This window comes from Pocillopora verrucosa, chromosome 3 (genome assembly GCF_036669915.1).
Source record: "Pocillopora verrucosa isolate sample1 chromosome 3, ASM3666991v2, whole genome shotgun sequence".
NCBI lineage: Eukaryota > Metazoa > Cnidaria > Anthozoa > Scleractinia > Pocilloporidae > Pocillopora > Pocillopora verrucosa.
Genome location: NC_089314.1, coordinates 29,038,451 through 29,066,436, shown reverse-complemented (window position 1 = coordinate 29,066,436; position 27,986 = coordinate 29,038,451). Strand labels below are relative to the sequence as shown.

The window sequence follows — 27,986 nt, the reverse complement described above, 5'->3', positions numbered from 1 at the left end:
TCATCATGGTGTAATTTCCGTATTTGACACTATAGCCTGGGGAGTCACAACGTCCATCCCCGAGGAGAGTGAAAAAGTTCTTCCAAGAGAGGTAAAATTTTTCAAGACCGTACTTTCCCTTTAAACACTGAAGAATACCGTTCCTGATGAGATGGTTGCACACTAATGGTCCAAAGATGCAACGTTTTATGGGGATGTAAAAGCTAAGGTTAGCTAGCAGAGAACTAAATCGCTTGAGGGAGCTCACTGAAAATGAAATCCTTTCAAGTTAAATTTTAGAATAAAATAGCCTTTCAGAAGGATTACCTTTGAAATATTTTGGAATTTGTCACGGAGATTGATCTTATGTTGATTTAAATTTCAAAAAACGCTATAGCTATTTTATGACACACACCCAGGGAAATTTCCAATCGACTAGCTTGACGGTAAATACTCCCTTGCGTGATCTTGCGTGACACAATGTTCGGCGTGATTTAAAACCGGAAGTTGACCACCATAATTTCGCAGAAAACAAGCCCTTAAAGTATTAGCTTTTTGCATTTGACTCTTTCACTCTGACGTACACCGTCCGTGTTAAGTCGCCTTCTGAAGAACTCATCAAAATATCTTTGGTTCTTTTGGACGAATTTAACGCTCGGTCGTTGACGAACCTTCGTTTTAAGGTAAGCTCTGAAATAATTTATAGAAGTAAGTAGATATTTGTTTCCCCACTCGTGTTCTATCAATAACAAGACGAGTTTGTATTAAATACTGAAAACTTATTACATCGTAGAAAAGACAATCCGGTATGAGGCATGAGTTCTTGGTTTCATTTTGGTCTCTTAGGAAAGTGAGCCAGCAAGAACACACTAGGCCATTTGTCTGGAGACAAAAACAAGTTATGAATATGATATCGATTTAAAGTGCTGTGTCCCTGCTATCTCTATTTTTGTACAAGAATAGTTGATGAGAACCGAGAAAACTGAGTGTTACGAGATAATCTGAAACCTTTTTCCTTTCGATTTCGAATGAAAATTACCGACCACGTGTTATATCCAGTTCGCATTGTAGAAATTGAATTAGGAACCAGTTGTCCAACACGTGCTTCGAGGGGAAGATGTTGTGGATCGCCTCTTGATTATTAAATAATAGAAAACTTGGCAGGTATTTTCAGTTAGAGAAAAATTTAAGGTTACTTCCCACCTTCAGAGGCAGAAAAAAATAGATTTTTCTCTCATATGACTGTTCTGAATTCAAACATTTAACCTAGCGTTTCCATTTAAAAAAAATTTCTGAAATCTTTCAAAGCACCCGAAGCAAATAAAGTTCATAAATCAGGAAGGTGTCATAATGTCGGACCTAGGCGAATCCCCCGGGGAGAATTTTGGCGGCAACCGCTTATGTTTGAGCTCGATTTTCATGTTATTTCCATATTTTGTTTACATCGTGCACTTGACTTAATTCACTCATGGAAGCTCTTTGCTTTAGAAAAAATTGAAAGCGGGAGAAAGTCCCTGGTTAAAAAAAAAAGAGGTAAAAATTTTCGTACAGCGCCATTATGCATTCAATTCTTAGATAGAGAAAACAATAACAAAACAATACATTGCCATTGGGAAAACAGATTTGTTTTACAACAGTATGGGGCTGTGCGGAAATTTTATCTAAAAAGAGAAGAAAAAAGAAACCGACCTGAACAATCACGATAAAAGAAATGTCGGTAGTGGGTTACTTTTCCCGAGAAATTTTGATCTATCGTCTTTGACGCCAGAAGATCCCTTTGTCCCAGTGGTTTGCGATTTCAGGAGGCGAGATAATAATCTCCTGTCGTGGCGCTAGTTGTTTGCGAACCTTTATGAGGTAAAATTTCTCATTGGATTTTGGGAGGAATACATACACTCTGAGCGAATTAATAGGGTAAATAGATATGACCGATTTTCGTCAAATTTCGTCAAAACATGCCAAGAGACGAACGAAAGTGTGTCGAGAAATTTTGATATTCGAAATATTTGTCTGGTGGTGTCCATTTACGCAATACACCTCGCATGTTTCAGCTACTCCAACTTCAGATGTCGATTTCAGAATACAGAAAAAGCCTGACGTACTTTGGTTGATTGATGCCTTGAAGATTAAACTTTACAGCCATTTTACTCGTGCTGCGGCGTCCGATACCCGATAAATTCAATTGAAGAACCCTCAGTTGTTTCACGCCTTACCGGCTCCTGACACTGCTTTAAAGAAAAGTCGCTTTAATTATATTTTTATTGTAAACTGCAGTTAGTGAGCTTTCTTCTGATGTATGGTTTACGAGGATTTTTCGTAAAACTAGTGCGCTTACGAATTTTTAAGGTTGAATTAAGTCAACAGAGATATTGAATATTTATCAGCACACCGGTGGAAACTGAAAATAAGCTGACATTCAACTCGCAGATAGATTTTGGAATAAATGATCGTCCTCTTTGCTTTTCTTCGTCCTACGTAAATTAACGAGTGAAACATATACTGCTTGTCCTTGTTCGTCATGTCTCGAGTTTGAAATTTGAATTTGGAATAAGAGAGTGCCCAATTGCATTGTTTGTTCCACATAAAATCACGAGTGCACCACGTGCTATCCGTTCATGTTTTTCATTGCAGGCATTTTGGGTGGCGAATATTTATCTATTAGTGTAGTTCAATTCAGTTTCCCTTTTCAAGATGGACGAAGAAGGCGAAGAATACAATTCCACCTCTGATTGCGACTCTGATATTTCCGTTTCCGACTCAGAAAATGACAGACATGAAGACGACGATGGTGAAGAACTCTGTGAGAAAAATTTATTTTTTGTCTAAGTGCTGAAAAATATGTTAAACATCGCTGGTATGTACGTGTTTTTCGAGTATTTGACCATTGATGCCACTGAGCATTGCGAATGAATATTACTTTTCAGTCACAAAACACAGACAATCTAAGTTGTATTCATTGCCCTTGAACAAGTTTGGAATTTTTAACCGATGAGAAGTTATAGCTGTCCGAAGTAGGCATTCATTTTTAATTATCATGATACGAGATCTGACATTGACAGATCTTCAGAGAGAGCTCTCCGATTTTCCGAGAATTTTCGGCTTGTGGCAGAAGAAAAGTTTTTGGCGGTTTTGGTTCGATTTGGGCAGTTACATAATAGACAGAGTCTTTTTAAAAACTCGACGAATATCGTCGTAATTACCTAATGACTCAAACACGTTTTACTCTGGTTTCTCTGCTCTTTGGCCTGAAGTTTGAAGTTTCCTTTTTCTTTCATCCTTTCTTTTTTCCTCTTTTTTGACAGCGGATCGAGAAGACGGAGAGATTCAACTCGAAGATGAAGGCTCGGAGAACGGTGAAGAAGAGGAAGAACTGGAAAATGAAGAAGTATCATTATTCGACGAGAGTAAGTGCTACCTCGTAGTAATGCCTGCGCAGAATTGCCTCGTACTTGCACAAAATAAGACTGAATGCGAGAAGACGGATGGTATTAGGGAATTTCAACATCAAGGGCGTAGCTTGTTTTTTTCAAAGTGGGTGGAGGGTGACATCGTGTCACACCTAGAGTACCATCTGATTGTCGTTTTTTCCAATAGAAGTGACAATTTAAGTTTGCATATTGCACACTTTAGAATGCCACCCTGGAGGAGGGGTCACAAGCACACAGCTGCTCCCACAAGCAATTATGTTACGATAGGGGCCGACGACAAAAGTAAAGTTTTTTGCCCACTTTTCCTTTCATTTTTAAAACAGCCATGCAGAAAAATGGTGTGAAAGATCTTATTCAAAACAAATGAAAGTATTCTCCCTTTATTGTACAAACAAATCAAAGCAGACGTCGAAACATTCAATTTTAGCTCAACTTCATGGCAACAACAAATGATCCTAGTCAAGTGAGCCTTTTCTGTTATGTCTTGTCCATTTATGACATAAAGTGTACAATTTCAATTCATAATTGCGGATACTGGTCTGATTCTCAATTTCATAAAAAAAAATACTTATTTAATCAGAGGGAAGCATCGTGATCTTTAGTGGAAAAGCTGCTAATACAAAGCGACCACGAACTGTTTAAAGGGGTCAATACACAAACATTCCATTTCGATTGCAAGAAAAGAGCTATGAATTTTATTTAATAAAGCTGAAATCACTTTTCGTTTCTTATGATATGATTGGTTGATTTTATCAAACCCAGCAACTTAAGTGGCATTGGAATGACCCTGATGAATTTCCCCAATTTAAAATACTTTATTTAATAGAGATTTGTTTGTTAAAGTTGCAGCCTCAGAAATGCCAATGGCAGAAGATTCTGATGAAAATGACTCTAAGCCGAAACTCGACATTGGCATGAATATGCGCCGTGTTAGTAAATTTTACGACGGTCCAAAAGTTAGGCCACAGTAAGTATGGCTAAATCAGTTAATTCCGTTGTTTAATTGTTGTTTTATAAAGGTGTTTTTTGAGCTTTTACTACTCGGCGTCAGAAATTTGCATTCCTCTATTTTTTCTTGCATGCAAGTGAGATACGAGTAAATTAGTGACTTTCACTCAACATCTTCGACACTGTAAGAGACTGTAAGATCTCTTTTCTCTAAGAACCACTTAGAGAAATATTTTGAAAATGAATTTGTTACTAGAGACAAATTAAATTAAATTTAAGATTATTTGTGTAGTAAACTGCCACATTGGAACTCTAAATTGTTCGTGATGCTTTACAATTTGATTCTGCTTTGACTCAGGGAATTCCTCGACCAGTCAGGCTGGTCAAGACAGACAATGAATTAGGTTTATCTACAGCACGAGTCGCGCATACTTAAATAAGCAATGTGGGTGTCATTCAGTACTCAGCCTTCTGTGATTCCAAATGGGCAAAATTTTTTTAAATGAATTTGTAGATATCTCAACATTCTGACAGACTTTGTTGATGCGGAGATTTTCCTGATTGATGGCGACTCTTTGCTGTTGGAGCTTCTTTGCCAAAGTAGCCTGGACTGGCAACATGGCGGACAGTTTCTGCATCTCACCTATCTACTTGAACGATTCCTCCAGTATTTTAAAGATAAAGGTCAGTGCAGAAAACAAGTTCAGAAAATTATGATGTGAGTCAGAATGCAAAAACATTAAAAAAGTATAATAACGATCGCAAGAACGAAATGAGCTCAACTCGTGAACCTAAAGATATAAAAAATTATAGCCAGGTTATAGCTGAGGAGATGTTAGAAGCCCTTAACAGGTAACTGTAGGATGATGAGGATGTTTCCAGTGACCGTGAAGGTGCGAACGTAAACGATAGTATTAGATCGACGGAGGTTGCCCAAAATCGGAGGCTCGCGGAATAGAGGTTGCTAAGATGAGACGACATCTCTTTGTCATCTGTTTCACTAATTTAGCAGGAACACAAAATGCCGGCTAAAGGCGGTATTGGTTTCGCAGATCAGTTGATCATTAACTTGTATGTGATACTACCACTGTTTACCTGTAAAATGGTATTAGTTTTCAGTATTTTTCTCTTCTTTCCCTTAAGTCATCTAACCATGTCATTTCTTGTTTAACTAGGTGGTGTTTTCCACGTTGTCTTTTTCAAAGAAGTGGAGATCATCTGGAAAAGTCGACCATCCATGCTGTTGGCACGACAAGCTCTAATTCTTCATCTTCAGCACAACACGCCTTTCATAACTGAGACTTCAATAGCAAGTGTTTGGGACAAGCATTGGAAAGAGTTCATCGATCGTAATATTCCCGCATTTCTGGTGTTAACTGACGCGGAAAATGTTCCATGGAAAAAGACTGGAGAGACGAAAATGCTTGATGAGGCAGTGGAATTTTTCTTCCGATGTCTTCTGTTACACTGTCTTGGACAAGGATTGAATTGTGTCTTTATCTCAGGCGTCCAGATGACCGCGACAAAAGTGATGGGATATTATAACGAGTCCACGTCAGAACATAGATTATTCTTCAGAAAGGTTAGAGGCAAGACTTTGTTAAAGAATGTGAAATAATAAGACACCAATATTAGCATCAGAGTTCGTGGCGTGAAGCAACATCCGAAGCTTTTCCTACTTATTAAGAATGTTTAACCGAATGCAAAAGTTGGACCAAAATTAGAATTTCCAGACTCTGTTTAATGTTATAGCTAATACATATTATCCCAATACCTAGTATTTGTAAGCACGAAGATTAATGTCAACATGTTGTAATTGTATGTGGATATTTATTATATAAAATTGTGTAAAATTGTTTGTCAACCGTCTGGCTTGCCGCGATTAGCTCTTCGCTATTTGCAAGCTAGTTTAGTAATACCCATCTGATGTAAACAAATAAAACTTGAATGAATGAATGAATAGCTGAATTTTTTTACGTCAGGATTCTAAGCTATGTTTGAAAGTAATACGTACCGCGTTCCAAGTCTCCCTTTCAACAACTCAAGAGCTTGCAAAGCTTTATAAAAAATGATTGACTCACGAAAGAACATGGGGAATACAGGTACCGTCAGTGTCACTCTAGATCTACAAGGGTGATCGTTATAGGTAGTGAAAGAATGGCTACTTTAGAAAAGCCCTAGATAATGAAAAGAAAAATTTGTGTTTTTATGGACTACATGATTTGAAAGTGAAAAATTACTTATCGTAAAAAGATGTTGACTTCACTAAAATAACTTATATGTGCATCATTTCTTGTTCATAGTATGGTAAAGCAGTCCGTGATACGTGGGATTGGTTGATGGGGTATTGGCGCCGTCAATGTACTCAGGAAAACATCGCCGGATGTGCAGTAACAGAAAATCAGGTGTGCAGTGTGGCTAACCCTTTAAACCCTAACATCAGTATGTATATTCTCCATACTGTTCTCTAGAAATTTCCTAAGGTGCTGACAAGGAGAATTTGTTTAACAATCAAGAACTTCCTAAATTAGTCATCATTTTCTTTATTCTCTTGACCTTAATGTATGATTCAGGGGTGATATTGTAAGGCGAAATTAGGTGCAAGTCACTCTTAGGGATCAAAAGTTAAAGAGATGTTCATTTGCCACCTTACATGTTCAAATCTAATTTATCTTACTTTATTTCCATTGTTTGTCTTACCTCAGATTGATATCCAGTCGGAAGTTCAAGTTGCTCTTCAATCTCCACCACAAGGTGGATGTCGGGAAGTTGCCACAATCCTTGCTTGTGTGCAGGTCCTCTTACTTCTACTTCACAACGACAACATTAGTAAGGCAAGTAACACACACTTGACATGTGTTTTAAACTTATTAAGAAGGTTTGTGCGCGAGTACAACGACAATCTCTGTGTAATTTTGGTTCCATGCAGGATACGATGAAGGCTGCCGAGGATAAGGTCAAACTTTTCCTTCTTCAGTCTGCACTTCTTAAGAAACTTCCGTTGAAGTACAGAGCTCATACCGTAAACAGTTCTTTGTTGGACGAATTTTGCAAAGCGAAAGATGGCAAAGTTTATCCCTTTCACGAAGTAAGTAGATGAGATCATTGTAACTTAACCTAACGTGGGAATCACGTGATAATCCTTCCTCTATTTTTGAAATAGGTATTGCGCTTTACAGTGGCTTGACCACCATGTATTTCCCCCCAAAAAATTAACAGTGACTAACATCTAATTATGAAATCCAAACATTCCCACTGCCCTTACGCCCTCCCATATAGAAAGAGTAGAAAGGGTTTTTTTTTGTCTTGAAAGTTTAGGTGCTAAAGAACATAACTGTCCTGAAATAGGCGCCTCTCATGTTTTCTATCTGGGGTCGGTTCTGAGAGTCTACATTTATGTAGTCGTGTTTGAGATGTATTAGTTAAAGGCAGCTTGTTTATATCATTTGACAGATCCATACGAGTTTATGGCAGATTTTAAGGGTGATAGAATCAGTTTTGAGAGATGCTTATAAAGACGACAGTGCCGCGAATGTATTAGACATGACTTCAGTGGCAGATCTAATGGACGGACGCCTAGTCCATACTCTCTTCTGGCTTATTATGAAACAGATATCCCAGGGATCAAAAGGTCTGTTGTCAGATTGAGTCTAAGAATTACTGACAAATTTCTTAAAACAAGCCGGTCATTGAGAAATGATTGAGGTCTTAATCATTTTTTTTTCTGTTTTCTTGGCGTTACCTTTAAGCTATTTAGCAAACTCTTTTTAAAACTTCAAATTTAGTATTATGGAAAGTTAGCCCTTCCTCAGAGCGATTGGGGGAATTGTGGGTTGTGTTTGTGTTTATGTGCGTCATTCATTCATTTGTCACCACATTCCCCACCACATAGCTCCACTTTCTGCATATACTCTCCCACCGACGCAGCGCCACAGTTTCTTTAGAAACTTACCCCCTTTATTCATTTGTGTAAGACTTCGTCTGATAATTAAAAGCGGGTCTCACTCATCTCATGTCTATCACCAACTTAGTGTTATCTGGGAAATAGATGCTTCTGTGTTAATTACCTTCATTAAGGCCTACTTGTTTCAAGTAAAACAAGGTACAATTGTTGTTAACAGGCCGCGTTGTCTTGCTAGATGTAAACTGCTATGAATATGAAAACATAGCGATCTTTCGCCCTTGGTCATACTCCGTTCTTTCAAAGACTTCGAGGTATAACCTTACCTACTTACACTGCGTGTTTTACCATATGCATTAGACCTCAGTCTACCTCAGGATGTTAAACGAGATGTTGAGTCTGCATGGGAGAAAGTTGTCGCTCTTGTGAATGGATCATGTCATTCACATTCTCTAGAAAGTCAATTTTTTCCATTGTTTGACGGAAGTTCTACAAGTCTTCATCACGAGGAAAGTAAGTAACATTCGACCTAGATTTTCCATTGTAGCTTTCTGCACATTAAAAACAATCACTTGGATTTGAATGGTTCCTGCAGTATTTCTCGTCCCTTTCTTGTCTAAAAGAAAGTTTTAAACTTTTGTCTTTCGGGAACAAAATAGTTTGTAGTTCAAAATGGAAAGGGAAAGAAAATATCAAATTTGGTAGTTGCAAGTTTCAATAAATCTAGTTAGTTCATTTTGTTAGAATGATATTTTTAAAGGTACCGTCTGGCTCTGTCAGAATCTTGACGGCCATCTTCTGAAATTATCAGTTGTTGTTTCAGGAACAAATCCTGATCAAGTCTCCGGCGCGAAGCTCAAAAGGCTACTTGACGTTGAAAGTGTTCTTGTGAATGAGTATGTTGGTGATATTAGATCAAGAATTAACGCCATGGCTGGGTAAGAACATGCAACAATGTTTACGTCGTTCAAAGAACCCTGCATGTTTTACTTAGTTGCGTGAGAAAATACGCTCTTCAGAGAAGGCTTTTCAATTTTCTCCTTTTAGAGACGAGACCGAAGACGAAGTGTTACTGATTGGCAAAGAATTTGACGAGCAGTACCACTGGCATTCTCTCAGGCCACTATCTGATGATTACGACAGGACAAAGCAGACTTTTACAGGTGAGGCCATACTCTTAAAAAAATTGTCGTTCCTGATTGGTCGATGAAGAATAGATAAACAGATTATAGGGTGCATTACGGGATTTCCGCCGTGCACTCTTCCGAAATTTAAGCTTTTAAAGATGAATAAAAATAATTTCATTTATAAAAATTTTCGGAAAAAATTAAGAATGGTTTGGCAGTAACAATAATTGTGTGAAATGATCAATCAAAAAACTAGCGAGCACATTCTGAACAATTCCCCCAAACACGTACAAATTAAAATAGTGCCTATTGCAAATTTTTTTGAGAAAAGAATCAACAAAAAATTGCAATAGCTGCTCAAGCTTTTTGTAATTATCAGTTAATCATATTGCTTTAAAAATTTTTCAATCGCACTCGTTTACAGTTCGTGAAATTACGAAAACTTTCAAAACATTACTCACGCCCATAAATCAAGAAATGTATTCGCGTTCATACGACTTCTTATACTTAACACTGAGGTCACTGGATTTAACAACTTGACAGTTTTACTTGTCATATTGAGCTTTTTACTTTACCTTTTACGTGCAACTTCTTTCTTAATTTTTTTTAGCTGGAAAAAACCTTTACAAACTACCGTAAGCCATTTGTTGCAAACTATGAACTAAAAATTTCACTAATTCGTTCTTCAGATAAGCCTCCGACTGATCCCAAAGAGAGAAAGTGGTATTTAAAACAAAAGATGAAGTACGTTCGCTATCAAAGATTTTACGGAAACTCTCTTGTTGGTGGTGTGGACAAAGCGAAAATTATAACCGTCAAGGAAGAGGTCGCAAAGAAGAAAAAAGGAAAGAACAAGGATGGAAAGCTGGTGGGAATCTTTGTTATTATCAAACTTAAGTTTAAATTTTTTGCCCCAATAGTTTTTTGTGTGATCAGCCAGATTCAACTCAGGAAAATTATTTTTTGCAGGGAGAAAAAGCGAAACGAATCATCGAACAGAACGATAAAAAACGCAAAGGTTTGTCGCTTATATAATTGATATTAAGATCGTATCACGTACTTCTCTCAAAATAAAGGTTTCAATATTTTGAGCACATCTAAAGTACTGTAATTGGGCAACACAATGAGAATTTCACATGGTATCTTTACCACATTCTTAGGGCATAATATGAAGGTTGACCTGGCGTGGCTGAATATGGGATTGAACAAATTATTGAGTTCTTCAATCATGTCATTAGCAGTCGCGCTTCTTTGTAACTCGGATCAGTAATCAGTTACTCACGGTTTGTTGAATACCGTATTTCCTCGAATAAGCGCTTAGGCACTTTCTAAAAAATTCTGCTTAAAGAAGGGGCGCTTATTAACAGGAGGGCGCTTAATCGAAGGGGGGGTGGGGGAGGGGGGGGGGTGAGCAGCAAAAGTACAAAAATTAAAAGAAAAGATGACGCACATTAAGAACTTTGCAAGCACATGGAGATGCAAATAACTAGAACAGAAAAGGAAGCATTGTCCTGTACTTATTCCGTCGTAGCTGAAGCTTACAAAGTTATATCATGACGTGGCAATAGAAAAAGGTTTTTCTAAAATAAGTGAGGAAGGATTGGGGGGGGGGGGAGGTTATTCGAGGGGGGAAGCTTTTTTGAAACGATGGCCTTTGGGTGCGTGCTTATTTCAGGGAGTGCGCTCAATAGAGCATGGATGCTTATTCAAGGAAATACCGTGCGGTATTTGTTAAATGTGAAAGTTTGAACTTAGTTATTCAGCTTTCAATAAGGCAAACTTCTGTCTGGTGTATAGTATAGGTTGTAATAAAAAAAAGCAGGGTATGGACGGCAAAAGTTTGGCGAAAGATTCTTCATAAGGATTTGTTCACCCGCTTCAAAATTACTGTTAGGGAAACTATCGAAAACATGTCGTTTTTTACTCAAATTTTCCGCAGACGAAGAAAGAAAAAAAGATCAAGAAAAATGGAACAACTTTCTTAAAGACATTGACAACAATCTGAAGAAGGATAAATTCAGCACTGTTTTGCAGTTAGTCGATAAGTATCTTGAAGATTGCAAAACTCCCGAACTTCATCTTCAAGCGCTGATGAAAAAGGCCCAAAGTTGCGTTGGAGCCTGGCAGCAGACAAGTAGGTGAAAGAGAAAAAAGTGAATCGCTTTCATAATCTGTTGACGTTTCTGAGGCCCCATAAGGGGGGTCTGAGTATCCCGTATCCCATTAATTCTTGTGGTTCGTATCCCTATAATACTACCATGATGACGTCATTGAGCGTGATATGTTTTGGTACTTTATAAAAAAAACACATTTTCCTGGGGCGTTTCGTATTTCAAATATTTGTTCCCTCGGTGGTCTGTTGTCGCACGGCTCTACTGTTGTTGTTCAGGTCTAATATTTTGGTCCATCGTAAACTAAGGGTTGGATTTGAGATCTATAGCACCCTCCCAGTATAATTTGCACTTCGTAATCAACATGTTAAAGTTCGGATTGGCGAAGCTCTTTTGATCTACACGATTTGAAAAACAAACTGGACTGCCGGCGATTTAGTGTTGGTTTTCCTTGACTGGCTGTCGGTCAATTAGCCACATCATTTTAAGTTGTTTTTTGAACTAAAGATAATCTGAACTGAAACTATGTACCGTAAATAGTTACATTCAACTCATTCTTGTCCTGGAGAAGCGGTAAACAGGTAAGGAATTGCTTTTGTTCATCTGTATCTATTGCAAAAACTCGTCAAAGGGGAAATTCTTGCTCTGGTGTAAATCGCTCGCACTGAAGCTCTAACTTGTAAGTTCTTTCGCTTGTTGATCTACTCCTTAGACACTTAAGGCCTGAAGAAATGACTTGAGGTCCTTAGGAATTACCATTTCATTACGGGTTTTTCCTCTCCTTTGTAAATACACGCTGTGACCTCGTGCAGAATTTTCAAGGCCGTCATGATCGAAATGACTACAAATGATTAAAAAAGCAATCGCACGAGCCCAGTGTGAGGTCACAACGCGCGAAAGTGGCGCGAAATGGAAAAAGCTGTGGGGGAGGGGGGAGTTGTTCTGGGACAAGAGCCGATGTTGGCACCTATTGTCAAACTGACAATATTTAATGGAAAAATGTAAAAAATACTCGCATTTGAAAGTATTTTTTTCCCTATTTGTGCCATCTATATTGACTAATAAACTTATTTTATTCTTTTAAAAAATGAGAACTTTGATCTTCGATATCCTAGAACCTTTTTTTAAACATCCCGTATCCCTTTAATTTTCCGCCCAAATATTCCGTATCCCTATCATTTTTTTACCCAAGTATCCCGTATCCCGATAACCCCTAATAGGGCCTCGTTTCTCCATAAACTTTGTCGCCTAGGTAAAGTAGGAGAAGGAAATTTGAAAAGTGAGAGTTATATTTATCAATAAGTAAAAGAACGTTTGACAGTTTGTCTCATGAATTTTAAGAGTAAGGCTAATAAACCGTGTATTGACATGCTCCTAAGGAGGAACGTGTCCTGTTTCATTGGCGTGTTCTGAAACCACCGAATTCTGAATACAAGCAGTATGTAGCTCTTATTCATGTTTTTTTCTTTCATCACTCTCCCGTTTTCCCCGATGTGTATTCCGGATCACTTTTCATCGTCAAGTTTGAGTATATAAAAAAATTACCCAAACCAAACTGCAGCCAATTTTATTTTGTAGGAGCTGCTGACGCTGGATCTAATGACATGAAATATCCTGTCCTGTTACTGAAGAGTGTTCAGAAAATGGCTGAAGACTTCCACAGCCTTCTTACCGACAAAGAAAAAAAGAAATTGGCTGGATTTATGCGGAAGCTAGGATTCGATGACATCGCAGCCACGCTTTACGATCTACCGGAAGAAAGTGAAAGAAAAGTGCGTATCGTCAGATAAAACGAGCTTAGTTTTATGCTATTTCCTTCTCTGTATCTAATAATCAGGAGATAAATAGTGTTATGAAATCTTAAGACGTCAGTGCTACAGCGCACTCGTATACTCAAACATATGACAATATGATGTCCGCTTCTGGTGCACATACCGTTTTTTAAGTAATCTTGGAATTTAAGATACTGCCTCAACATTGTGCCCTAACTTGAGACACAATTGTTGAAAGTGAATGATTCTAACAAAGCTGTGGTGACAAATTCCCGCAGAGACGTGGAGGTAAAGTGGTCAACTACCGCTATTGTTCACAGCGACTCCTAGGAGAGTTTACTCAGAGGGCTATTTAGTGTGAGAAATCTCACTTTTCCGTGTTTACATAGCTTTATCTGAAGAACTGAAGAAGGTGACTGCTGAATTTTAATCAGCTATACTCACGTTAAACTGAAATGCAGTTAAGGGCTTGCTTAAGTTCGAGAATTCTCCCTGCGCTCTACGTGTTTAGATGAGGGTATCTAAACACGTACAGAGCCCCTTATTGCTTTGATAAAATAGTTTTGGCAAATGCACGCGAATCTAAAAAGCCGCAACCGTGTTTACATACTCTAAACTTGACAAGCCTATTGACTACTGGGAGTGCGTGTAACACCTCAATTATTTCATAAAAGTGCACTGTTTAACTCAGGATTTAAGTGAATTCCTCTTTGGTCTTCTGACTATTTGAGCACAATTTATCACCTAAGGCTCAACAGCTATCGGTCCACACCACAAGCGCAAGATTCCAACTTGACTGCATGGGCCATTTACTCAAGCGGGAAACAAGAACTGATCGTGACTCAAGGGTCGACCACTTCATTCCAGATACATGGCAGGTATTATGTATTTTTTTTATTGCATACAAATACGAAAATCTCTCGAAACAAATCGTCGAGGAGAAGAATAGGTGGTTAAGTTCAGTGAAGAAAAGTAATTAAAATACTTAAATGCTTGAATTTCAGTGGAGGCATTTTCAGAAAAGGACCAACAAAATCTCCCCCTGTGAATTTCGCTTCCTTCTCGTTGTGGTTTTCTATTCATTTTCTTAATTTTGTGGTTATTCAAATATTTTCCAGCGTGAACTTCTTGATGCTGTGGACAAAAACGAGTCAGCGGTAATAGTGGCACCCACCTCGTCGGGAAAGACTTTTGCCTCATACTACTGCATGGAGAAAGTGCTGACTCAAGACAATGATGGTGTGGTGGTCTATGTTTCCCCAACAAAGGTATAACGTTACCAGTTACAGCCATTTAGTTTATCAAGTTCTCTTGAATTGATCCTTAATGGCTGACGACCCTGTCTCGTCACATGCAGCTGCCTAAAGGCATGTGGTCTCGTGCACCGGATCTGGCGTAGACTGATTTTATGCCTCACTATGGCATCTCGTCTAAGACGTGTTAAAGGATGTAACGTCTGTATGGTATGGTGACAAATATCTAATACTTATCTTAAAGTTATTCTGGTTTCTGGATTATGTAGGTACTAATAACTGATGCATTGATCATTTAGGCCTTAGTGAATCAAGTTGCTGCTACAGTTTACGCTCGCTTTCATCGTAAACAGCTTCCAGAGGGAAGGGCGGTGTATGGTGTTTTCACGAGGGATTATCGATTCAACACGTTGAACTCTCAGGTAAGCAAACGTGACAAGCAACACTCAAGACAAGAAGCAATCTCATAATTTCCTGAGCAAACAAAATACACAAAGTCAACGACAAACAACATTCATAATGAGTTATCTTAACATAATGCAATTAACATGAATTCTTCCATGGAATCATTCTCTGATTAAAAACTCGTTCAGTTGATATTGTACTTTTCCCCTTTTGAAATTTCTCTCCATTTGGCTCGTGGGTTTAAGTTTAAATCGGTCTTATAGAGTAACTTTTTTCAGTTCTGTCTTTTGATTCCCTGCAGATCCTTGTTACGGTTCCTCAATGTTTGGAGATACTTTTTCTCTCGCCTCGTAGACAGGATTGGACAAAAAATGTTAGATACGTAATCTTCGATGAGGTAAAATAATTGAGAACTTTTCTGAAAGTAATTTTTGCATAATTACTTTTTAATTTTTCCTAATGAAGTTTCAGCTTGGAGGGATAGAAGATCTATTTTCCTTAGAGATACAAGGCGAAAATAGTAAGAGTTGCTTTGAAGTCGTTAAAATGTTTTTCCAGAGATTCGAGGTGACAAAAGTTTACTTTTCAAGCTGAATAAACTTTCTGGTATCGTTTAAAGCCAATAAAAGAAGATTACTGCTTCACCTGCGCACTCACTTAGGCTATACCTTAGCCGAAATTCCTCCCTTATCTTTAAAATGCAGGTTCACTGTCTTGGTCAAGAGATAGGAGCTGAAGTCTGGGAGCATCTTCTTCTTCTCATTCGCTGTCCCTTTCTGGCGCTCTCGGCAACCATTGGAAATCCAGATGACCTTACAAGGTACGAATTGATGTTGTCAGGGTGAAGACTTATATGAATTGCCTCTTTGACCCTGCGGGTGTAGTAATAAGGTTCACGATCAATTAACTTTACTTCGTTCCAGAGTGGCTTGTTTCCGGTGTTGTGGGCTAGCTCTGAAACGACGGAGGTCTCGGTACGGGCGAGTCGGATGTCTCGATCGTGCTCCTTAATTCTGTATTGCATAGGTCTTCTAGTCTCTCCGATGTACACCTTGCCGAATTCACAGGGAATCCTGTAAACTACGCCATCTTGTTTAACCGGGTTGACAGCGTCTTTCGGTAGTACTAACTGAGATCTTAGCGTAGTCTCCGACTTGAAAACAGCGCGTACGTCTTGTTATTGTAGGCAACGGCAACGGCAACGGCAACGGCAACGGCGAAGCTGTTCGGACACCTCCTTTGACATAAGGTAAAACCGCAGTAGCTTTGAACTCGTTGGCGGGTTCGGCGCTGTTGTTTGGTTTTCCGGTCTAGGTAAGTTTCTGCAAGAAAGAAAAAGAAAAAAGAAAGGAAAAAAATGTGTACTATTGAATCCTACGAAATTTTCCCATTACGGCGATATTAAAACGATGTTAACGTATATAAGTTAGTCGTGCATTTTCAAAGTAAATCATGAGAAGAATCATATGTCATTGGTTTTGTAGGTGGTTGCAAGCCGCTCAAAACTTTCGAGAGCAGCAAGACAAACAAGAAAATTGCCCGATGAGGAAGTCCTACAGAATCAGACTAGGTTAGGCGAAGAAATGAATTTGTTGCTTCAGAGAGCAATAGGAAAGTCTTTCGATGGTCTTTCCAATCTGCAATGCTTGAGTTTGCGCATTGGGGTTGACTCAAAGCAAATAACAAGTCAATTTAACCTTATCTAGATAATTAGGTTTGCAAAACGGCCTATGAGACGTAGCCAACTGACCTAAGACGTTGGCGAAACGACCTAAGACGTTAGCAAACTAATCGTTATCAAAACGTCCACAATTCTTAAACCATATTGATATTGTAAGGAAAATTCTTTTTTTGGTTATTCCTGAGAGTGAGATGGTCAACGAAGGTCATCCCAATGCCACACAGTTGGCTAATAACATATTTCTGGTATATTTTTAGTTACCTTTCATGAACGATACTCAGATCTGGAAAAAAATGTATACCTTCCGAGTCCTAGCAATGGTGGATTTTCTGAAGAGTCCATGGAATACGAAGGTGTTTACGATGTCAAAGCTACAAGAGAGTTTGTGAGACTTCACCCTTGTGCTCAGCTTGGAGCAAAACAGGTGAATAGTCAAGTATAGAACTGCCATAGTTCAGCTTGAAAAGAATATCCGTACGTTTTACTAATATACTGAAGAGACCTACGAATTCGCAAAAAAAAAAGAAAAGAAATGGAAACTTACCAAACGTAAGGATTCTAGGTCTATGAGTTCTCAAATGTAATTTTTTTATATTGGTTTATATTCATCATACTTATAAAAGATATAGAAACTATAAGGTAAATATATTATTTACATAGATCGATAAAAAAATTAATCATCATAAATGCTTTCTGATATTAAATGAAAGTCTCCTACGATAACTTACTTATCGCTTTTGTAACCTCCGTAGGTCCAATCTTACAACTGTATCTTTACTGCAGTTCCTATGATACGTATTTTAGATCTTTTGCTTCCATACCTCTTTCAGTAATATTTTTTGGCTGTTTCCAATTAGCTACAAGAGAATTCCTTCCCAAGGGATATGGATTTCACCCCTCAAGAATCTCTACAACTTTTTGACGTCATGGCTAAGCACTGGCCAAACAAAGAATCCTTGCAGGTAAGTTGGTAGCTTTTAAATAACAATCAATCTTACACGTTACAGTTGCATGCCTGAAGCTGTAGATATTAGTCGTAACAAAGGCTAGGTCGCATCGTTCTGGGCGACTTTTATTCTTGCAAAGCTGAAGTAAGACTAGATTCTACAAAGTCTCAAATAATGATGTTTTCATACTGATGACCCAAAAAATACTGCGACTAGGTGACCGAGGCTTGTTATTTTGTGTTTTCTTTAAAGAAACTTTCCCCCGAGAGGTACTTCGAGAAAAATAAGTTCATTGACAAGAGCTGCGCACGACAGTATGAGAAGGACCTGAAGAGAGAATTCAAGTCTTGGGCCGATGAAAAACATCTTGAGAAGGTGAAGGGAATCTTGCTAAAGGATTCGTGGCACAATGTTGGTGATGTGGTTACAATGTTTGCCATTACTTTGATAAAATAATTTTTTTTGACGCTGATTTAAGCCCTATAAACCCTAGCCTTTAGAGTCCTTGTTTTCTGTTTATTACTCCACGTTACTATTTAAACGATAATTTAAGGTATTCGTGTCACTAGTAACAACACGATTGTGTAACCTGACGTCAGCGAGACACAAATCTGTTAAATTCTTTGCATGATTTCTTCGTTGTATCAGTGATACATTATACGGGGGCCCTACGGACGCCCTGGTCCATAAGAGGTACGATGTTTAGGTGAAATAACATTTTAATGGCATAAGTTGGTATTTTCTACAGCTCTTCACATTATTTCTTGTGAATTGTATCTCTACGTTCTATACTCTTGAGCTCGCAAAATTAACTGATTTACTAACTTTAGTATAATTTCTGCTGTTGTTTTTATCATCATTATCAAGTTTTTTTTTGTTGCTTCAGGTTCAAGCTGTTATACAGTCGCTGAATTCAGTTTTGCTGGAGAAACAGGCCTCGACTGAAGAGGAATGGACACAGCTTGGAATGGCTTCGTTGGGAAAATTTTTCATTTGGAGCAATTTCCCAAAGCTCGTGGAACAGCTTAAGGCTCAAGGAAAACTGCCTGCTCTTGTTTTCAGGTAATATACATACTGTTTCATCCAAGGAAAGGAATTTTCGTTCAGTGACATGCGTAACAAGGGATTAAGGTTTAACTTTAATTCGGTTTTAAAGTGTCAGCCACACTGAAGGAAAAAGAGAAAAGAAAGAAAGAAAATAGGCAAAAGGCAAATGACGATCAGAATGTCAGTTGGGACGATGCATATAATTTGGACTCATTCTCCGAAAATAAAAATGCGAACGTTCAGAACAAATCACAATTACATAATGAAAATTCATGATATGTGAGAGGTATATAAAAAAAAAACTAAGTAAATACCGAAAAAGCTATCTCGCTCAGTGGGCGTTGTTATGATATCACTCTGTTTTTAATCAGCTTTGACCGCATTTTTTGCGAAGAGTTGGCATTTGGTCTCGCTCAGCACTTTCGAAAACGAGAGAAGCTTATTAAAGGCCAGAATAACTGGAAAGACTTGAAACTTGCTATAAAGAGGGTACGAAAGGCGGAAAAGAAATTTAAAAGGCTGAGAGATGGAGAGGCAGAGAGTACAAAAGAAGAAAGGTAAACTAGAGTTATTCAAATATTAACTGCTTTATCTCGTCGAGTGTTATTCAGATTCCATTCAACATGTATGCGACCGAATCCATCATGTTCTGATGACAAATGTTATAAGACTTGAGGGTTTGTTCTCTTAACAGATTGTGCAGGCAAGTAGGACAACAGTATGAAAAAGACTTTTCAGTCTTAACTGGTCCTATACCAGAGTGTACATTAGCCTTTACACACGAAATTGGAAACGAGGTAGGGAGCATCCGACGACTATTTAATATTATTCAACAATTTTTCGCTGAAGGCGAAGTGAATATTTGTGAAAAAATACCTGAGACGAGGTCGAGGGGATTATTCAATGATATTCACTGAGCCTGAGGTAAATAATTGTTTTAGTATGATTAGAGGAGGGTGATCATAGCGAGGTGACTATAGCAAGATACGACCAATCAGAGCGCGCGCATCACTATAATCGCCTGAGCAAAGGAAAAAGATTGATTATAACAAAAAGAATGATCAGACTACACGTTATGTGATAAAAAGACCCCCAGGTACAGACGTTACTGATAAAGTTTGCCTTTACTAAGGTTGGCCATTTACTCTGTAGGATTTACAGAAGATCATGGGTCGCATTTGGTCTGTGCATGGTTACTCACAATTAAAGAATGCTTTAAGACGAGGAATCAGTTACCATCACGCTGGACTGAAAAACAGAATTCGCTGCTGCGTGGAGATGCTATTTAGAGAGAAGTATCTTCAGGTATAATTTTATTGACTGCTTGTTCCTAGAAACGAAGGTGGACGTTTAAGTAATAACGTGGAGTAATATTTTTTTTCTACTGAACCTCTGTCATCGTAAATAGCACTGAGGCATCGCTTTTTCTTAAAATGATTGTTTAAAATATGAATTAAAAGAATGTGTGACTCGGTTAAAAAAAAGAAATACATACGAAATATCAGAAAAAGATGAAAAGGAATGGTACAGTAGCCTCATCGCTATTGCACTAGTTTGGTTTGCTTTTATCAACTGCAAACCGTGGCCTTTGTTATACAAACTTTTAAAATTTTGGTTAGTCTCTTTTTCCCCCTTATTTTACCTTCCTTTTGTTTTGTTTTTTCTTTTTGCACACAGCTTACCTACGAACCTCACCGGTTGTAAATGTTTCGATAAAAAAAAATATAGTAACTTAACAGTGTATAGAGACTCGGAGTTTTTCCACTCCTTTTAGGTCGTTACAGCAACAGGAACCTTGGCCCTTGGTATTCATATGCCTTGTAAAACGGTCGTATTTGCTGGAGATTCACCCTTTTTAAACTCCTTACAGTACAGACAGGTGAGTGCACTTTTAAAACACAAGTTTGTATTCCTACAGAAAAACAAATCGTTCCCACAGACAAGCGAACCCACTGAAACAGCAGGTGTCTGTACATGTAATTTCATGGAATGCAAATGAATGAAGCAGGCAGGGCAGCTACTTGTTACCAACAAAAAAAGTACCCTAAAAGATAGCAATCACCACAAATAAGACATAAATAATTTTGGATGTAGCTCTCTTTGTCTGTAATAAGCAACCTTTCTAAGAATGATATCAGTACGGACAGAGTACTTTCTAGTATCTATCTTGCATGAAAGTAGATCTAACAGTATCAAGGGGTCGTTATCCCCTCAGTACTCCTATCAGACTTCGATACTCATTGAAGCATTTCAATGATAATGACTACATCACTGTTCTGCCATCATGATTTTGTCCTTTTTTTGTTCCTTTTTTCTTCTTTAGGCAGAAAGAGATAATTTTATCTACAACGAATCTAAATTAAGACTTGATCTTACTCTCTCATCTATCTAATTTCAGATGTCTGGCAGGGCAGGTCGCCGAGGTTTTGACCCTGTGGGAAATGTAGTGTTTTTTGGAGTTCCTTTCCGTAAAATTCAACGTCTTATCACAGCCAATGTTCCAAAGATTGTTGGGAACTTCCCCATTAACGTATCATTGGTGTTGCGCTTGCTTCTGATGATATCAAAGGGAGATGATGTAAAAGATGCTCTCGGCACGAAGGTTTGTAGGAAAGACGCCTCCACATTTCTTCTCGAATAATTCGCCTATTCCTTTTGCGCTAGATACTTGTACGATTGTTGCCAGCTTTTATCGATAATCAACTCTCTTCGTGCTGAAGGCGATGTGAATTGTGTCGCACGATAACAGTTACAGCTTCTTTGAAGTCTTTCATAGAATACTTTCCTTCCTCGTCCTCAGCTACGAATAAGACGAGGAAATGTACTACTAGAACTTATATCATTGCAGACAATCTAAAACGTACAGATGAGATTTTACGAAATTTACGTGAGACAATGGTCAGTTCTTAGTCTTATTTACACAGTAATATGCAAAATCCCAACTGATCGTTTCTCAATCAATTCATGAACACACTAAGTTATGTATGTACTCTCATTTTCAGGCTCTCTCACTGCTGTCGCACCCTTTCATCTCCATTACTCACCCCGGAATGGAGGGCCAGATTAAGAAACATTTCTTATTCAGCGTCGAGCTTCTTGCCAGATTGGTGAGTGTCAAAATCAGATTATTTCTACCGCAGAAATGAGAGGCAAGGTAGAAATATTTTGCTAGTATCAGTTATCCTTGTTTTCCTTGGTTACAAGTTTGTCTATGGACTTCAAGTTAGGTGATCACATACTCGCTCTTGCAGTTCAACAGTCTTACTATAAACTTTTAAGCTCGCTCAAATCCTACAAACCTTTTCTTTGCAGGGTCTTATAAAACAAGAAAACGGCGCTCCTCAGGAGATGGCAGGACTGGCGACACATCTTCACTATCATGAGCCCTCAAACTATGTGTTGGTCAGTTTTCTTCAACGCGGTCTCTTCCACAAGATTTGTCAGCCGGGAAAGAATGGTAAGGACTATTTATCTTCCTTCAGAGTACAAAATATTCATAGCCTCCAACCAAAGGTTATGGAAGATTAGAATGCTTTTGATATCATACTATTGATCGCTATCACAGGAAAATTCTCAGACGACGTGTTGAGAAAGATGGTGCTCGTTCTAAGCCACTTGTTCGGCAGACGATACCTTCACCCTTCATACAAACGAGCGGTCCATTTGTGCCCGACGTCAAAAGTATGTTTTTGTAAATTTTGAAAAATGTAAAGCTGTTTTAACACGCTTTATTGAGCAAACTTGTGTTAGTTTTTGTCATTTGGTATGAATGATAACGTATCATCATAACAAGTTTGGTCATTATTATCAATCTATCTTGACGCCCGCCTTTATGATCACCCAGAATATATTTAATCATTCCGTTCTTTAGTGCAGTTAAATTTGGCCTTTCCAGAGAAGTACCCATTAAGTGGCGGGATAGAAGAGTAATACAGGGCCTGTATCGGGAGAGAGACATTTCTATCTTAACCAACAAATAAGTATTGCAGAGGAAAAGTACTTAGAAAAATTAAAACTTATGAGAATGTCTAGAAAACACTCTGGCACCGGTTTTTCAAGGGGTGGATAACGCTATCCGCTGGATAAATCTCTATATGGTGGATAGCGTTGTAAATTTTGTTGACATTTATCCACATGGATAGCGAGTTATCCATCATTTGAAAAACTGGGCTTAGTTGTTTATTGACTGGTCATTGTAGAGAGATAATTTGGCATTTACCGCACACTTTTGTGACCGCAGTCGTCTTGGAGTTGCTAAAGTAAGAGTAAGTGTCTAAACCGTTCCTCAAGACAAATTGAATACCGTATATGAGCTTATTAAGCTGCTTCTTCTCATTGCCACAGCATATTTCAAGGGACTTAGCTGCATCTCAGTTGAGCCCGTTTCGTTGCTTGACTAGCATCAGCTTTCCTATGCTTTTAAAAACAGATGATTCTCACTGCTTGTTTTTCGGTTTTTGTTTTTCTTTTACGTATCTCATCCCTTTCAAGGTAATTTTGGAGGATCTTCCAGATGAATTTGCTACGGCTCTAAGAGAGTACAACCGCCAAGTCACAGATGTCTTTAGTCAGTACCTCACTACGGTGGCTGCAGACCTCGAAAGGGAAAGAGGAGAGGAGAACAAACTCCCTTTATCGGGCATAGGTAAAATACGATCCCTTATTATTTTATATGTGACCATTCTTTTTACCAATGGTCGTCATACTATGAGTTGTTGGTTATTTTGGCGGCAAGTAAAATTTTTAAGTTGATCCATCACCAGTTCCTTCGCATTGCAAGGCTCCGTTTTCTTTGAAAACAATTATTTGTATTTCACGGCTTTGACAAGAATTACACTTGACATGTTCTGTCAGCGTTTGTTTGTTTGTTTGTTTCTGTTTTTTTTGCAAGCGACGCTAACGAGTCAGCTCTGCGCAACGGCTAAAAGGAAGGCCTGGTGCTATTTTGGCAATTCTATTTCCAGATCGAAGAGGATAATTCTTGGCAAATTTCTCACTCTGGGCTAAAAAGGCCCCTCTTCTTGGTTTACTTACTTCGGTCCACATTCCCATACGAAGTACATCGTGCATTGGTTAATTGCTGTACACTGTACCTATTGTAATAGTTCAAAAGAGAGAAACACCCGTGAGCAAGGTTAAGCTTAACAGTAAACGTAGGTAAATTCAATTTTGAAGTTAAAATGTTCTTATTTACCAAACGGAGTAAACTTCTTTTGCAGAATTTCCAAAGCAAGCAAGTGTTGGTGACGATGAAAAGTACGATGTTATCGAAGGGCTCGTGTCTTCATCCATACCGTACTCCGCCTGCTCTTCCTTCGCTGCATTGTCGGGAAATTCAGACATACAATTGCATTCTTCAAGCGAGACCGCAGCCAGTTATCCGAAATCACACGAAAGAAATGTCGACGTCGCCAAAGAGAACGCAACAGTTGAGCTTTATGAAGAAGATATAGAAGAAGAACCAATTGATCATCTGCTTGAGGTGAAAAAGTTTCCCAATACCCCACGTCCCTTAAAATTTTGAAAAAGTTCTCTAACACTTTCGACGTGATTTCGCAAGATTGCATACATTTTGTTCTTTCGTCATTTTAATTAGTAGCATACTTGTAAAAGCCTTTGGAAACTGCTTGCACTTCATTCGGTGGAAGTTTTCTCAAACAACCTAAACGATCAAACACTGGTTAAATTTATTTGCTGACACTTGATCCTGAGAAAACTGCCAAATATGAGTTTTTTACCTAATAGTTCTTTCACGTTTGGAACTACAATCATTTCAAAACAATCTGTATTTTCTCTTTTCGTACTTTATATGTTTTCACTTACTCTTTTTACTCTTGACTGTACAGTTACGTGAAGCATCGTCGAAACGTCATCACAATACTTTTACGAACAGTTTTTATAAATTTTTAAAAGTTTTTATGTATTTTAACAACGGTTTAGCGTTGAACTTTGCAATCAAATGTAATTTCGTCCTGTGGCAGTTTAAGTAGTTACAACACCAATTTAATACCGTTACCAAATTCGGCTACCACTTTTTCTTTCAGATTGTTCGACGAGATGTTTACATCGACATCCATGTTGTTCCCATCCTCCGGCTAAAAAAATGCAACCCAGTCGGAAGTGCTATGCCCTTGAATGCTTATGCTCTGGATTTTTTCAAGCATGGGTCTGCCAAAGTCATTGAGAAAGAAAACGGGTCAGTAAGTAAATCACAGACGTATTTGTAAAAGTTCTCCAGTGAGAGAAGCGAAGAGGCATCTTGATCACTGGATCAAGGAAAGATAGATTTTTAGAGCTTAACACTTTCGTCACAGTGTCACTCTTCACCCAGGTGGTACAAAGTGTTAGAGAAATCCACTGAAATGCTTAGACAACCTACAGTGAACTAACATCCCATTCCAAGGAAGAATTACCCTTAGTCACTCCATGCCTTGAAGCACCCTCTGACAGTTATAAGTCACCTGCCTTTGAATTTTTGTCAACCCCCCAAGTCTTCCTTTATTCATAGGCCTCTGTTTCACGATTGCTGAACATTGGGGAAAAACTGTATCGTAAACTAACCGTCAAGCTTATTCCCCATGGTTAGAGAGACATTACGTACCTTTCGAGTTAAAATTGGGTGTGGTTAGCTAAAAGATTCGAGGAAACCACTTGTTATAGGCGTGCATATCTTTTAGTGACTCACATGCCACCACTGTTCATACAAATCTTTAGTAGTTGTATTCAGGCGTGACTTAAAGTTGAATGCACGTTTATAGAATCAAGGCCGGAGAAGTTTTTCAAGTGTTAAAGGATTTTTTCCTAACCATGAAGTCAATCAGGTAAAAAATGATTATACGTAATGCAGTGTCGACGTTTCAGTCAATGTTCTATGACTAACGAAACATCCAGTCCTGATCGTCTTACGAAACTCGACGAGATGTATGTAAAGGGCGAGTGATAAAGTAAACTTTGTACGCGAGAACGAAAGAAAACAATCGGTTAAGTGTTGTTGTTGCTGTTGTGGTTCTTGTCATAGGATTAACCCTTGTGGTTGAAAGCTATTGACGCGTTTACGGACACTTCAGTTTGCTGTTTCCTCCAGCTGCAGCCACTAAGAAATTAAACGATAAATTCTAAAAGTCGCATGGTAGGAGATCTTGGCTCAGTAAGTTTAAGTCAGGGAGTATTAGGGTATTTATTAGGGAAATAACTTTTAACTTTAAATTTTCTTTATTCGCAGTACTTCTCTGGAAGAGCTGGGTCCCGAGGGGGATAATGTGGTGGTAGCTTTCAAACAACTCGCTGAGGAGTATGGAAACAAGTTCAGAAAGCAGTTTGGTGCGGACATTTGAAATAGTCCTCCCCGTAGTTGATTAAATGTCCTTAGAAAAATCAGTAAGTCAACGAAAGAAAGGATTTGCCGATTGCTAACCGATTTAAAGTTATAATTTTTGAGGACAACCATAGGTGATCAATGCGGAAAACTCTTGTTTTCTAAAGAAAGAGTTAACAATAAATTTGCAAAGGTAATAGTATTCTGATAAAACTCGTGATTATCTTTGAGAGTCAACCTCAAACTCGGAGGTTTATTTTCTCAAAGTCAATAGTGCTAAATTTCGCGATTCAATCGTTCTCAACTTCATTTTATATTTCAAAATGTCAACTTTTGACAACTACGCGAAAGGTATTCGAAGGATTGTTTTCGAACCTAGCGATTTAGACGAGGATGATAGCAAGACTTTCTACTATATATAAGAAATCTTTGAAGTTTAACCTAGTCTCACAACGGAGGATCCAACAAAGAATTTACCAGTAAGCGAGGCTAATCTGAATTACAGCGGCACGACTTTCAAATCTCAATGCTTTTGTGCAAATGCGAATCAAATGTTGTTCTTCGACATGTCTATAATTTTTTACCTGATCGCGAGTGTCCATCCCCGATAAATCTATCTTTGCAGGGGCAATTAGAAGACCCAACAGTATTGGAACACTTCGCATTCTCGTCACAAACGTTTTTGTTGCCTTTGCATTCATCGATATCTAATTTGAAAGTAATCGAAAGAAAGCATTGCCAGCAGCGATTCCTTGAACAGAAAAGAAAGGAATTAGGTGACCAAAACATACTGTAAACTTACTTACCTTCCATTTTCATGTCGCAGTAGAGCAACACTTCTTCCCCGACACCAGTTGGATCCAACCATTACTTTTTACTGAAGGTTTCGTTACCTTTACTTAACCTTATCTTGTGGCACGATAACGCTAGTAATTTAGCAATGGAACCTTAAGGGGGCTGCAATAAAGATATAACTTAATTTCATACATACTGAGATCTACACATGAAAAAAGGCCCGCGACAAATTCGTACGAAATACTCAACCAACCAATCAGAAAAGCGAACGACTGTGAAAATGCTTCGTCCAATCAGAGACACGAACGATAGTGCTTCACAGTGGAGGGAAAAAAGCACGCGGCTTTCTGTAAAACAAAGTAGAAGAAGAAGTGCCAAGACTCACTCTGAGCAAGAAAACAAAAATACGACAGCAAAGACCGACAGAGACGTAAGCCTGCTAAAAACCTTTCTTTAAAAGAAGGTAGAGCTCAGAAACACTGAAGAAATACCTCCTGCTTAACTCTGAATTGAATTGCTGAACGAGTTCGTGCTCACTGTCAGAACCAAAGATAGAAATGACCACGAGCCAACATCACTGCGAGGGATCATTCCCAGCTTTGAACAGAAAAACTATCAAGCTTGTATCATCAACGATTTAGCGTTTGAAGAAACTCGCAAAACGCTGATGTCCAAGCAAAAACAGCTCAAGAAACAAGGGAGAGGCAACAAACTAAGGGTGTATGTATCTTGGACAGAAATATTAATTATGTTTGTCATTATCTTTAGAGGTAAATAGTAGTTCTTGTCTTGTGTTTATTCTTCAAGGTAAATGTACTTCTTTTTGGTTGCGAAAGCGTATCTTTCGATCATTTTTTGTAATATAGACCTGGAAAGTCTATGTAACTGAGCAATATCCTTTCCGACAGGCGAACAGCTTGGCTTCATTTGTTCTCAATTGTGTGAATAAATTACATATGGTTTAGTTGCCACATAAGAGTCGACGATCTTGAGTTTAGTGTAGTCTACCGTGGTTGTGATTTTTGTAGTAAAACGTGCGCGCGAGGTTCCAAGAAAATATATCTGAGTCCAGGAAATGTTCTTGTCGTTCATTTACAATCCAGTGAGGTACTCAGCCTAAAAGAGTAAAACGTCTTTAAAGATTCGTAGCCATGCAACGAACGGATTTTCTATGACTGATCTGCTAAAACAAACTTGTAACGTAGGTAAATCTAACTAGATAAATTGAGAAATTTTCAAAGTGAAAGGTATGTATCCTAAAAGGAACTTTACTCAAA

The 27,986-nt window shown here is 38.3% G+C and overlaps 1 protein-coding gene across 2 annotated transcripts; it reads left to right on the top strand.

The window, feature by feature from the left end:
- LOC131798167 (probable ATP-dependent RNA helicase DDX60) lies at positions 1-27,648 on the top strand. Of its 2 annotated transcripts, none has more exons than XM_066163271.1 (40): positions 1-91; positions 2,611-2,779; positions 3,282-3,383; positions 4,251-4,374; positions 4,870-5,039; positions 5,531-5,937; positions 6,659-6,760; positions 7,061-7,189; positions 7,285-7,443; positions 7,809-7,986; positions 8,617-8,769; positions 9,080-9,194; positions 9,304-9,419; positions 10,073-10,251; positions 10,353-10,401; positions 11,323-11,517; positions 13,073-13,266; positions 14,016-14,144; positions 14,385-14,534; positions 14,819-14,941; positions 15,226-15,321; positions 15,629-15,744; positions 16,409-16,494; positions 16,863-17,029; positions 17,463-17,567; positions 17,805-17,927; positions 18,439-18,614; positions 18,971-19,156; positions 19,294-19,396; positions 19,752-19,904; positions 20,374-20,478; positions 20,998-21,201; positions 21,602-21,706; positions 21,912-22,056; positions 22,165-22,280; positions 23,091-23,244; positions 23,819-24,081; positions 24,644-24,795; positions 25,358-25,420; positions 25,822-27,648. In XM_066163271.1, the coding sequence occupies exons 2-40, from the start codon at positions 2,671-2,673 to the stop codon at positions 25,931-25,933; spliced, it is 5,613 nt and encodes a 1,870-aa protein (XP_066019368.1). In that variant the 5' UTR covers positions 1-91; positions 2,611-2,670; the 3' UTR covers positions 25,934-27,648. The 2 variants fall into 2 exon arrangements, with proteins under 2 accessions (XP_066019368.1, XP_058971797.2); XM_059115814.2 differs by lacking the exon at positions 1-91 and adding an exon at positions 570-662.
- Positions 27,649-27,986: the final 338 nt, after the last annotated feature.

Coding starts and splice junctions, on each gene's coding strand:
- LOC131798167 (XM_066163271.1), top strand. CDS start 2,671: ATGGACGAAGAAGGCGAAGAATACAATTCCACCTCTGATTGCGACTCT. Junction 6,761..7,060: donor GTGCAGTAACAGAAAATCAG/GTGTGCAGTGTG, acceptor GTCTTACCTCAG/ATTGATATCCAGTCGGAAGT. Junction 7,987..8,616: donor GATATCCCAGGGATCAAAAG/GTCTGTTGTCAG, acceptor CATATGCATTAG/ACCTCAGTCTACCTCAGGAT.